The 13,027-nt window shown below is 59.1% G+C and overlaps 1 protein-coding gene across 1 annotated transcript in view; it reads right to left on the reverse strand.

Annotated features, from left to right (window-relative positions):
- Positions 1–13,027, reverse strand: part of ITGA10 (integrin subunit alpha 10) — a 51,298-nt gene that overhangs the window by 6,104 nt on the left and 32,167 nt on the right. The window contains exons 10-24 of the mRNA XM_065420410.1: positions 12,900–12,973; positions 12,017–12,161; positions 10,864–11,012; positions 9,587–9,730; positions 8,855–9,058; positions 7,192–7,322; positions 6,556–6,722; positions 6,326–6,468; positions 5,062–5,172; positions 4,127–4,212; positions 3,602–3,743; positions 3,152–3,244; positions 1,849–1,925; positions 1,039–1,128; positions 98–182 (exon numbers count right to left, since the gene is read on the reverse strand). Coding sequence (XP_065276482.1) covers positions 98–182; positions 1,039–1,128; positions 1,849–1,925; positions 3,152–3,244; positions 3,602–3,743; positions 4,127–4,212; positions 5,062–5,172; positions 6,326–6,468; positions 6,556–6,722; positions 7,192–7,322; positions 8,855–9,058; positions 9,587–9,730; positions 10,864–11,012; positions 12,017–12,161; positions 12,900–12,973 — 1,841 coding nt within the window. The remainder of the gene's footprint in view (positions 1–97; positions 183–1,038; positions 1,129–1,848; positions 1,926–3,151; positions 3,245–3,601; positions 3,744–4,126; positions 4,213–5,061; positions 5,173–6,325; positions 6,469–6,555; positions 6,723–7,191; positions 7,323–8,854; positions 9,059–9,586; positions 9,731–10,863; positions 11,013–12,016; positions 12,162–12,899; positions 12,974–13,027) is intronic.

The raw sequence follows: 13,027 nt of genomic DNA on the forward strand, positions 1-13,027 counted from the left end.
AGGGGCCCCCCTATTCCAACCAACCCAGGAGCTGCTGGAGGCATCCCCCGCTGCATCTCTTGGGAGGAGCTGCCCCTCCCCCCCGCATTGCTGGTACCTTGATGGTGGTCTTGAACTCCGGCCCGACGCTGCTGGAGAAGGTGCCCGCCGGGTGCACTTCGTAGCGGTTCAGGGTGGCCTCGCTGCGGGGACACGGCATGACTGGGGGGTGACGTGGTGCAGAGCAGATCGTCCCCTAGCGCCCCGACCCTGCTGTCTCCAGACACCTCTAGCCCCCAGATCACAGGGACTGGGGGAGCCTGGACTAATTTGGGGGCAGGGGAGCACTGTCAGAACAGTCCCTACTAACGTGGTTTGTGGGGCAGGGAGCCCGATTTATCCCCCGGGAATGGGAAGGAGCAGCAGTGTCTCCTCCTGCGGGGATTGGCCAGTTGCAAACAGGCGGGTTTGGTGCTGGGGTTCAAGCATCTAATTGGCCAGGAGGCCAAGTCTGCTGGAATCTCTTGGGCATGTTTTCCCGGGGGCTTGGCCCTGGCCCAAGCAATTTGGAGACTGCTTGGGATTATGGGAGGCCCTAGTGGGTGGATGGATTTCCCTATGCCCACCTGCAGCAGGGCCAGACTGGGGAGGTGGCGCAAGGTCTATTAGCCCCCCCACAAATCGACTCAGCATCGGGGTCCCTTCCCCGCCTGCATGAGAGGGGTGCCCCAGTTTAACTTACAGTGCAGCTTCAAACCGGTTTAGTTCTACCCGTGCCAACAGCTGCAGTGGGAACGCTCATTGGGGTTCAAATCAGGATCAAGTTAATTCAGAACAGGTCTAAACTCAACCACGCTAAGCCGCTCTTAAACCAGATCGAGAGCCTCCACAGACACAGGGCGTAACTAAACCGGGTCGACTTCACCTCTAACGCTGTGCAGGTTTCTCGTGTGGACAAGGGCGCGGTTCTGGCTGCTTTAATCCCAAACCAACACTCGGGCATCCACCGCCGCCCCTCCCCTCTCCCAGCCTGGATCGGCTTCCCCCAGACGGTCTCACCTGGAGAGGAAGAGGTCGGGCTCGTAGGTGACGTAGGCGAACGGCTGCACTGTGTTATCGTGGAGGGTCTCGTTCATTTCGATGCTGTCGCTGGGAGGAACCAGAGCGGATCGTTACATACCCCGCCCCAGTTCTCAGCAGCTGCCCAGCCTTAGCGAAAGGCCCTGTTGCGGGTCAGATCTCTCCCACTCAAACGCCCCCTCCGCATTCCTGAATCAGATGCTTGGCCCATCAGGGCCAGCCAGGGCTGATGCGGGAGGAACAAAGGGGGACAATTGTACCAGGGTCCCAAGCTCCTCCCCCCCACACCCTCCAAACATCTGTGTAAAGAAAGACATGGGAGGGGGTGAGCCCCAGCCAACATGATGTCTCGGGAGCCCCAAATTTCTCTCCTCAAGCCTGGAGCTAACGCGTGGTACTGAACTGCCCCAGGCTGGATGAGTAGTGGCGGTTCTCTCCTCACCACCGCCCCTTACAATCTTCACTCTCCAAGCCCCTCTGCGAGGCAGGGCCAGGCTGGGATCCACGCTGCACAGCCGGGGCGCTGCGGCCCAGATCCACACAAGCTTTTCAGCGCCGAATATCCACTGCGGAGGTTCCAATGAAATCTGTGGGCGTTAGGCGAAGTGACCTGCTCTGAGCCTGTGACAGAGCGGGGAATTGAAGCCAGCTGTCCCGCGTCCCAGGCTAGCACCCTGTCCGCTCCTTGGTGGCGATCAGCTGACACATGCAGGTGTGACACCCTCCCTCCCCCCACTAGCCTGTTAGCCCAGCGGGCCGGGGAGGGTCAGTTCGGCCGGCCGCTCTTACCTGCTGGCCGTGAGTTTCAGCTGCGCTCGGTCGAGAAGGAAGGAGCAACTGAACTCAAACTCGAGTAGGATCGCCACCTGGGGAAAAGCAGAGCTTTCAGCCCAGCCCCTGGCCCGTCTCTGCAGCAACCCGGCGTGGGCCGTGCCCAGCACTGGGGTGGACGTGGAGACGAGAGCACTGGGTGCATGAGGGGACAGGCAGGAGGGGGAGGTCCCATTTTCATGCCAGTCACCAAGGCTCCGGTTCGCTGCACAGCGGCCTTGCAATGGTGTCAGTGACAGCGGTAGCAGGGGGCAGAGCTAGTGGTTAGGGCTAATTATTTCCTCTGCCCGCCTTTGTTCCAGCTGCTTCTCCTGCCAGGCGTGTGCCGCTGCGTCCCACTCGCCCCAGCTGCTTTCCTTCCTGCCCCCGCCTGGCTGCCTGCCAGATCAACGGCCACGCCCAGGAGCGCCTTGGGCCACAATGGGTTAATAAGCCAGCCTGTCGCCTGCGTAAACCAAGGTGGGGGCGCAGAGGACAGCTTCACACCCCACCCTCCCAGCAGCCCACCAAAGGTGGGAGGTGGAACCCAAGGCTGGAAGAGCGGGGGCGTGGGGTGGGATGAAGGGGCACTGGCGGAGGTGGGAGGTGGAACCCAGGGCTGGAAGAGCAGGGGGGCGTGGGGTGGGATGAAGGGGCACTGGCGGAGGTGGGAGGTGGAACCCAGGGCTGGAAGAGCAGGGGGGCGTGGGGTGGGATGGAGGGGCATTGGCAGAGGTGGGAGGTGAAACCCAGGGCTGGAAGAGCAGGGGGCGTGGGGTGGGATGGAGGGGCATTGGCAGAGGTGGGAGGTGGAACCCAGGGCTGGAAGAGCGGGGGCGTGGGGTGGGATGAAGGGGCACTGGCGGAGGTGGGAGGTGGAACCCAGGGCTGGAAGAGCGGGGGCGTGGGGTGGGATGAAGGGGCACTGGCGGAGGTGGGAGGTGGAACCCAGGGCTGGAAGAGCAGGGGGCGTGGGGTGGGATGAAGGGGCACTGGCGGAGGTGGGAGGTGGAACCCAGGGCTGGAAGAGCAGGGGGCGTGGGGTGGGATGAAGGGGCACTGGCGGAGGTGGGAGGTGGAACCCAGGGCTGGAAGAGCAGGGGGCGTGGGGTGGGATGGAGGGGCATCGGCAGCTCTCAGGTTGAAGGCGGGGAGGGGGCCAGGACTGGAGCTACGGGTCAGGAAAGCAGCCGAGGGGGGTCGCGAGCCAGGCTCCCGGCCCTTTAACCAGCAGTACGAATTCACTCAGAGTCAAGACAATAAGGGCTTCGGCCGGACTCACCTTTGCCAGGGACCTGAAGACGGGGTAGCTCACGCTGCAGGCGCGGGTGTGCGGGGAGTGGGCTGCGCATTCAACCTTCACCTGGGTTTCCCCCTGCGGGAGCAGACGAACCCTTCACCATCCCTGCTCACCTCCATCCAGCAACGGGGCTTTACCCTGCCTGGCAGGAGAGGCGGATCACGGCCCCTGTCCCCCGTGCACTAAACTGCTTTAGCCAACCCCTCTGTCGCAGTCCAGTCACATGGGGTGGCGTGAGGCTGGGTCCAGGCATCTAGCCGGACCAGATGGGCCCGTCCCCATACCTCGCACGGGCAGGAGGCGCATACCGGACTGGAAGAACCAGTGCTCCAGTCCAGCCCAGCCTCACTTCTAGGCACTGCTCTCTGCAACATGCCATCCCTTCCCCGCAGCTCCCCCGCCTCCAGCCCTGGCTCCCAGCGAGTGACCCACCTTGAGCGAGAGGCTGGCAAAGTGGAGGTTTTTGGAGAACCAGAACTTCAGGCTGGCGTTGTAGGCGTTTTCCTTCTTGTTCTCCAAGACCACGTCCACCAGAACCTTCCTCTTCCCCTTGCGGATAACGTGAGGCTTCTGCCTGAAGCGGGAAAGGAGGCGATGATTCAGCATCAGACTGGGGGCAGCTTTGGCCGGGCGGCTGCTGCACCGTCCTTCTTGGGGCCGTGAGACATGCCTGGGGCGAGGCCTGAACCCGCAACCTCGGGATCTAAAGCCCCTGCTACCTCAGTTAGAGAGCTCATCCGCTGGCTGAGACTGACCACACTCTATACACAGACTGGCCTCTAGGGGGAGACAAAGGGCCACAGTGTTCTGCATCCATCGCCAGGCATCCGCTAGGGCTTGCAAAGCTCCCCGCGTCTCGGGGGAAGCCAGGCTCAGAGCAGCCAGTGGCTAGGCCAAGGGCCCTGCAAGTCCGTGGCAGAGCAGGGAATAGACTCCCAGGCCGCTCCGTTCCCATACCTGGAGCCGGCGAGATCCGTGCTAGCCTGGAGCACCAGGTCCGTGACGCACTCATTGTCCTCTCCGCAGTCCTTGAAGAAGGGGATCTGAAAGCAACGGATGGGGTCACTGTTGGCCACCAACAGGCTACGGCTCAGCGGGAGGCGCTGGGCTGTTATCCGAAGTCAGTGTGGGGCGGGGAAGCTGTCTGCAAGGCGGCTGTGGCCAGAGTAGATGAATAGGATTCCAGCTCATACATTTTGCCCCACCCAGCTCAGTCTTCCCCATCCTCTTCTTCCCGCAGAGCCTTCAGCGGCGGGGCAGTTGGGAGACGCATGGGGAATGCTCTGAGCCATACAGTTTAAGGTCAGAAGGGATCATCTTGTCTGAGTGCCTTTGTGTCACCGGCTGGACCCGCCCAGCACCCGCACACTCAACCCAGCCGCTGAATATAGACCCAAGTATTACAGCTCACAGGAGACTAGATGACTGGCTTTCGAACCACACCAAGACATAGCCTGAGTCTAGAACTGCAGGCCCACCCCCCCAACAGAGAGTCTAGAACCACCCACCCACCCAGTCTAGAACCACAAACACCAACAGAGAATCTAGAACCACCCATCCACCCAGTCTAGAACCATAGGCACAAGTCTGGAAGAGCCCACAGGCTACTGGGATCCATTTCCCAAGGGCATCTTCCGATGTTAGTTTCATCCTCCACATCTCTCCGTGTTTTTGGAGGCAACCCCCGCCCCTTTCTGCTGTCTACAGGAGGTGCTATCCAGCCCCCAAGGCAGGTGCCAACTGCAGAGAAGGGGGACAAGGGGAAGCAAGGTTCAAAGTGGCCGTATCCAAAGCCTTGCCCAGCTCCCAATCCCAGGAGGTGGGAGCCTGGCCACCCAGGAACACAGCGGCTTGTTAATGACCCGGAGCAAAGGGACAGGCCGAGTGCTCACCAGCTTCTTAACAGTGGTGGACGATCTCTCATCCAGCACGGGGCCTGGGTCAGAATCGCTCAGGGCAAACTTCACCGTCATGCTGACCGGCCTCAGGTAGTCCGTCGTGTCCTGCCGGGAGGAAGGAACCTAGGCTAGCTTTCGAGACGGGATTCCTTAGCCACCCACCGTCCCCCGGGAAGGATGCCAGCTTTGCTTGAGACCCGCTGGACCCCATGCTTCAGCAAGAGGGTATGGAAACACTTCCCCGGGGCATTATGGGATTGAGGGGGTCACCTTCCTCTGAAGCATCCGATATTAGCCATAGCTGGAGGCAGGGTAGCTTAGCTAGGCCAGTGGTGGGATCCATATAACTGGAGGTGACGTGACTTACAGATCCCTAAAGTGGCCTGGGACTGGCCCTTCTCTCCCCGGGCCGAACTCCCCAAGCTGTGTCCCCCTTGTTATAAAAGAGGGGGCTGCTGGCCTGGCATTCGCTGGGAGTCTGGAACTTGGGAGCTTGGAGCGGTGTTCTGGAGCAGAATCAGGAGGGTTGGTGGCTGGCTGAGGCCCTGTGACACGGATGATTTCCGGGCTGCTGAGCCTTACGTTTAATTGTATTTACTGCATAATTCATTATGCTAACGGACCTGGAGCCTAAGCTGGGCCTCGTGATTATTTTAAATGTAAATCAAGAACAAGTCAATAAATAATCCCGGGCCAGGTAGCTCAAAGATGGGATCAGTCGCGGGAGAAAACCCAAATAGGACAAAATGCTTTGATCCCGGGGGGCAGGACAGCGCCCCCTCCCCCCCAATTGGGCAATGGCACATAGAGCAAGAAGGATCAGGCAGTCCTAAGGGAGGCAGTGTGGTCTAGTGGGTAGAGCACTGGGGTAGGACTCAGGAGACCTGGAGCAAGATGCTTCCCCGCTCCGTTTCCCCTCCCACTCTTTCGACTGCCAGCTCTTAAAAGGGCAGGGACCGTCTCTCGCTATGGGGCCGTCGACGCTGCACTCAGTGGCGTGACTACAGCACGGGCAGACGGACCTGTACCTTAGCCGGCTCGGGTACCAAGAGCAATGAAGCCACTGCCAGGTCCCTGAGTATGCGCTTGACCTGCTAGCCCATGTTTGCCGGCAGATAACACCTCTGCTTGCAGGGCAGCGTAGCCTCAGGGTCTGTGTGCAGCAGCGGGGCCGCTGGGTGCTGTTGTAATACTGATGCTGTACAGAAGGAGGCAAGATGCTCCATCTCTCCCCTCCCAGAGCGCCCCCCGTACTCACGATCACGTGGAAGGGGAGCGGCTCGCAGGCTGCCCTGCCCACGCTGGCTCGGAGCCGCTTCTGCACCAGCTTCTGGGAGGTGTCGTCGAACACGGCCCTGGCGCCGAACTTCCTGTCGTCCAGAGCCACGCTGTACTTGATCCCTGCGCCGACAAGGGGGAGGAGTCAGGCCGGAGTCCCGGCACCGCGTCCCAAGCCGGGGGCGGGCGCTGGGGCCCCGCAGCACTCACCGAAATGCCGGTCCCCCCGGCCCGGGGACCTGGAGGTGGCGCGGAAGCAGACGGTGGCCGTGACGCAGACGGAGTCCTTGCCGTGCCGCTGGCAGTTCTTCTGGAGCACGTTGATGGAGGCGGGGTTGATGGCCAGCGAGGCGTTGACCTGGACGATCCTCCGTGACCTGGCCCCCGGAGACCACACGTTCAAGACACTGGTTCCCTAGGGCGCCCCGGCCTCCCACCGGGGCCAGCTCACCCCTCCCTCTGCAGCTGTTTGTCCAGCCACAGGGGAAACTAGCGCACGGGGAAGCTAGAACCGGAGACTGTGCCCCACCTCCCCCCCACAAGACACCCCTGCACTGGGGGCCTCCCTCCACCCTCCATGCCTCCTGCCCTGCATTAGCTAAGGCAGTGTGGCCTAGTGGTTAGCGCACTAGGCTGGGCCTCGGGAGACCTGCATTCTATTGCCCAGCCCTGCCGCTGGGCGACCTCAGGCAAGTGACTTCCCCCTCTCCGTGCCTCAGTTTCCCCATCTGTACAATGGGGATAACGACTCTGAGCTCCTTTGAGAAGCGCCACAGCCATAGGCTAGTCCGACACACTCGCCACCTGTCCCGCTCGGCCCCTCCGCGGCGGGAGGGAGCGACTCACCGCAACACCACGGCGGCTCCCTGGGCCCCGACGGCCAAGTCTACCAGCTCGTCCCCGTCCAGGTCCATCTGCCCGTCCACGCTGCGGCCGAAGTAGCTCAGACTCGAGTGGAGGGACGAGGCTTCGATCCGCTGGCGGGTAAGTGGGGAGTTAGTCACCGGTGGAACAACGGCCTGGGCACCACAGGCACAGCCAGGTTTAACTCATTCTCCCAAGAGGCAGCGTGGCCTAGTGGTTAGAGCACTGGACGGGGACTCAGGGGGCCTGGATTCTATTCCCAGCTCTGTCACTAACCAACTGGGTGATCTGGGGCAAGCCACTGTCCTGTTCTGTGCCTCAGTTTCCCCACCCATGCTTTGTCTGGCAGGCTGTTTGGGGCAGGGAGCATCTCATACTAGGTGTCCATGCAGCGCCCAGCACAATGGGGCTCTACCTTGTGGGCGTTCCAGTGTAGTAATAACAACACCCCAAGGCCCATTAGCGCCAGCCCCCTGGGGAGCCAGCAAGGCGTTCAGGGAGATCCAGGCTGCTCTGACTTGTGCCAGGCACTGGACCAGCACCCAGAGCCCCCCAAAGGTAGCTTTAAGCCCACCCACCCTCCTCCCCAAGAGCTCCAGCCGGGAGATCCCAGAGTCTCTGCCTGGCCAGCGGGGAAGAATCGCTGTTGGTGTTTCTAACCCCCCTGTCTCTTCCCCTGGGCGAGGGGACATAGTCACCTCCTGGGACACCCAAAAACTGCCTCGCTGGACCAGACAGGCGTCTGCATGATGGGCAACCCCCCAACCCGCCTCTGTGCTGAATCTGAGCGCAGGAAAATCCTTCTGCACCTCAAGGGGTCTAGCCACAGGGCAAGCGAGTGAGTCGAGAGGATTTTGGTGTCATCTGCCACCAGGGGGCAGCCCAGCCACAAACAAAACCCCTCGGCTCTTTAGTCAGCCCTCACGCCTAAGGCCACCCTGCAAAGTTGGGGCTGGCTAATTCCTCCCCCATCGGCCCCCCATGCGGTGGGTGCCCGAGTGGGACCCCTACAGCCAGGGCTCAGCTCCTCGCCTATGGAAATCAAGAAGAGTTAGGAGCCTAAATACCCTTGAGCATCTGGGCCCAGATATTGAACGCGGGATGGTTTCCTGGGAATTGGAGAAAGGGTGCTTGGTGAGGGGCACTGTGGCAGGTGGGTGGAGGGAGGGTCTAGTGGTTAGAGCTGGTGTTGGCTGGGAGTCAGGACTCTTGGATTCTGTTCCCAGTACCAGGAGGGAAGTAGAGGGGGGCGGGCGCCAGGAGTCAGAACTGCCACCCCTGCCACTGACTCAGGCTATGACTTGGGGCACGTCACTGCCCCGCCCCCGTGCCTCAGTTTCCCCATCTGGAAAATAGGGGTGAACATTACCCAGCTCCCTTGGGGATAAGGGGCAAAAAGACTAATGAATTAACATTAGCGAAGCACTTTGAGCTCCTCAGGGGCTAGAGATAGCTGTAAACCTGGTATGACATTATCCATCCATTATTAACAGCAGTTAACCCACTTGTTTACAATAGGTCCTAGTGTAATGGAAGGATTGGTTTTAGGATCCATACAAGTGTCTGGATCTAAATCCTCCTTAACAGGGCTGGGCTATTTCTGTAGGCCAGGCACGCCGTGCTCTCGGACACCCAAGTGACTGACCTGCTGGTACTGTGGCAGGATGGTGCCCCGGGAGCCATGGTAAACGTACACGGCCCCCCGGTGGCCATCCTCCAGGGGCGCTCCCACCACCATGTCGTTAAAGCCGTCGTGGTTGAGGTCGGGCACGGCCGCCAGGGAGTAACCGAAGCGGGAGTCCTGGGGCTTCTTGTCAGCATGCAGGGTCCCGTTGAACGTCAGCAGCCGCTGGGATGCGGGGAAGGAAGTGAAAGGGCCTTATCACCCTCCAAGCCAGATTCAGCCTCTCTCTGCACCTGCCAGGTCCCCGGCCACGTCTACCAGGAGCCTTTGATCATGTCACCCTCTTGTGGCTAGCCCTACAACAGCCTACTACTTTCCCGCAGCCAAGAGTTAGCCACACCTACTCTGTCCTGCCTTCCCCCGCCCCAGCACATCTAGATGCCCATGAGCCTGCTACCAGAGCTGGTCTTTTAGCTCAGGACGTGTTTTAAAATCCAGAGGCCCCAGGTTCAATCCCCCCTGCCGACATCCAGGGGTATGGTGCAGGAGCAGAACTTCAGCAGAGAGCGTGTTTGTTTGTGGGGAGAAGGGTGGGGTCTGTCTCAGCTCCAGGAACCAGACACATGACTTCTCTTTCCCCTCTGCAGGCTTGCATTCCCATTCCCCCCCCTTGCAAATCAGACAGCATGCTCCTTATATGCACAAATACCCCACCCGCCCAGGGAGAAAGGTAGGGTGGGCGCTGTAATTTACCTGGCCCACTTTGTAGATATAGACCCGGCCTGTTTCTTTGCTCTGATCTCCCAGGTACATTGGGGCGGCGACCAGCAGGACGTCCGTGATTCCGTCCCCGTTCACATCCACAGGACACACTTCGCTGCCGAAGTACGAGCCGATCTGCAAAGAGGGTAGATTGGGGGGGGGGGCGTCAGGAGGCAGCGAGCCCTCATCTTCCTGCCTCCCCAGCATGCTCAGTGCCAGCCTTGCTCTCTGCACTGCTCAGGTCTTGTCTACACCCAGATGTGGCCTCGATTTAACAATTGGTGCTGAATTAACTGAAGCTGGAACCGGTGCCAGAGCCGTGTAGACGCTCTGTTAAGCCAGACATAAACTGGTTTAACTTCGGTTGATTCTGAGCCAAAATGGGTTTGCACAGATTTAGCTGAAATCGGCTTAAAGCAAATCAGTTAAACCAGTTCCACTTCCTCATGTAGACAAAACCCCAAACTAACCCGCCCTCTTCGGGAGATAACGGGTGGTGGAATGGAATGGAAAACTGCACTATAATGTTCAGCCACTAGGTGACACTGTGTGTAACTTTACCAGAGCCAGGACTACCCAGAGCAAGCTGTAACTATATCCTCAGGAGAAGTCATCTCCATGTATCTGGCATTAACGGGGGCAGGAAGGGGTGTATAATTCAGACTGACGCGTCACCACGGCCGGGGCGATCCCCTTTTTTATACGCTCGCACGTGCAATTGTGCACGGTGGGAATTTTTCACCGAATGCTTTTTTTCCTGGAAAAATGCAGATTCACCCAACCCCAAAAACCTGATCCCGAAGGAGGGTCGGGCTCGAGGAAATCTGACTCGAAAAAGCTTGAGGGGGGGAGGGTCAGCATTCGCCCAGCCACAGGCTGGCCTTTGCCAGCTTTCCAATGCCAAGTGGCTTTTCAGTTTGACATTGAAGCTGATTAGAGTGGAAAAAAGCTGGGGCGGAGGGCAAAACTGAAAGGAAATGTTTGGATGGCCCCGGAAGGAGGGAATTGGCAGGTTTCTGGTTTGTGGCTATTTTCAAATTTTCATCCCAGTTCGAGATGGGGAAAAAATGTCGAACTCTCAGAAATATTCCCGGGCTGGGAAAACTGTCTCCTGCCCGGTTCGAACAGCCCGCGCTTTCCGCCCGGCTCCCGTAACCCATCCCCGATGCCACAGGCTCTGGATTCACAGAGGAGCAGAGATTGACCCCGAGGGGTCTTTCTAGAGAGACAGGCTCAGCCCAACCCCACGCTGCCTGCCCAGCCCCTACCTGCTCCCCAATGAGGGCCTGGGATATGACCACGCGCCCGCTGTTGCTCATCTCGAACAGGATAACCTTCCCCTTGTGCTTAAAGCGCGGTGCCCCCGCCACGTAGAGACATTTCCCGTTCCGGAGCCGGACCGAGGAGACAGCGTAACCTGTCACGGAGAGAGGGGACCCCGTCAGCTCTGCCTCTGGCACCCCGAGACGCTCTATGCTGCAGAGAACATCAGAGCTGTTCTATGGGGCAGGCCGTGGGTTCCTGGGACGGGGGGGCAGGCAGCTGGCCAGCTTTGGGGTTTGGTTGGCTGACACAGAGAAGTGGGTTTTACTGATCTGTGGTGCTGCCTCCAGGAGCGTTAGTCTGAAGACAACCCTTCCAGAGAGAGAAGAATGGGGCAGGGACTGTTTCTTTGGTCTGTGTTTGTACAGCGCCTTGCACCATGGGGGGCGGAAAGGTGCCACCTCAATGCAAATGAAAAGAAATTAACAATACAGTGACTAAAGGCACAGAATTGTTCCCTGGCCTAGTCTTCTAGAGCCAGCCAGCTCTCCTTTTCCTCCGGGGCCCAGGGAGAGATGTGTTTCCTGTGTGTTGTTCCCCCCAGCCCAGATTTTCCTGGGCCATCCTGATTTGGACAGAACTGGGGTACGGGCAGCCATGGGGCACATGCCTATCGGGGCTGGTACCTCATCACTCGTGTCACAGAAGCCAGCTGGCAGATAACACTGGCTTCCAGACCCAGCCGGGATTGTCCTTTTGTTCCGTTTGTTCAGAACCCAGCACCAGGGGGTCCTGCCCCATGACTGGGGCTCCCAGGCGCGTCCACAATACAAGTAATCAATCCCACCAGCTTAGGGCCAGGTTTTCAAAGCCATTTAGGCACCTAAAGATGCAGGTCGGTGCAGAGAGGGATTTGCAAGAGCATCTACGTGAGTCAGGCACCTAACCTGGCGACCTAGAGGAGACGGGATCGACAGCCCGTTATTGATCCCTCGAGACATTCCACGCCCTGCAGCCCATGAGACATTTCTAACCCATGTGCCCTAGGCGCTTGGCTCCTCCCCCCAAAGGTCACATGATAACGAGAGGCGGGACAATAGAATCCCAAGGCTACTCAGTCCCGGGAGAAGAGGGCTCGGGCCGACGGCGCCACCTCACCTAGGTAGGCCGCGTGGTTCTTCAGCTCCAGCGGAAACTCCTTCTCGAAGGCTTTCCTGGGCGGGATGACCCGGCCGTGTCTGCTCTCCTTGAGGACGGCGCCATCCCAGTCGTACGCCCCCACGGTGCCAAAGAGGATCCCGTCCTGGCAGGGGCATGGAGGAGAGAAGATGGGAAACCGTGATGTTTCTGTTACGCCAATCCCTTGGCTACGAGCCCAATTTATGTTCCCCTTTGCAGGTCCCCCTGGAAGACAGTCAGTTCCTTGTGCTGTTCCTCAGTGGAAAGGGGATTCTGAGGCACAGAGAGGAGAGGCTATTAGGATAACTTCCCACTTCTGCAATTGCTTTCTAGAGAAGTCCCTCGTAACAGAAGCAGGCAATGACTGATATAAGGAGACAACATGGTCCGGTAGTGGGACACCTAACTAGGCCTCAGGTGGCCTGGGTTCTCTGGGTGACCTTGGGCAGGTCCCTTCCCCTCTCTCTGCTCCTGTTTCGCCTTTGACTCATCTATTTAGATGGCAAGGCCTCCAAGGTCAGGGATAGCCTTTGAATGTACAGCACCGAGCACAGTGGGAGGTTAATTTAATCTGCCTCATTGCAAAGGGATGGAGGACATGATTTTGAGCCCCCTTCTAGCCCTACCTTGGGGGGGGTAGGGATAGCTCACTGGTTTGAGCATTGGCCTGCTAAACCCAGGGTTGTGAGTTCAATCCTTGAGGGGGGCATTTAGGGATCTGGGGCAAAAATCTGTCAGGGATGGTACTTGGTCCTGCTAGTGAAGGCAGGGGACTGGACTCGATGACCTTTCAAGGTCCCTTCCAGCTCTATGAGATAGGTATATCTCCATATTAAATTAAGCCAACGAGCAGCAGCCTTACCTCCAACAGGTGGGTTGAGAAGCCAATCTGGGACATCTCCAGCTCAAAGGAGCTTTCATTATATCCATGAGTCCCTGGTGGGGAGGGGGAGAGAGAGAAAAAATCAGCATCATTTCGGGTAACACAGC

This window comes from Emys orbicularis, chromosome 20 (assembly GCF_028017835.1).
Source record: "Emys orbicularis isolate rEmyOrb1 chromosome 20, rEmyOrb1.hap1, whole genome shotgun sequence".
In the NCBI taxonomy this organism is placed as follows: Eukaryota; Metazoa; Chordata; order Testudines; family Emydidae; genus Emys; species Emys orbicularis.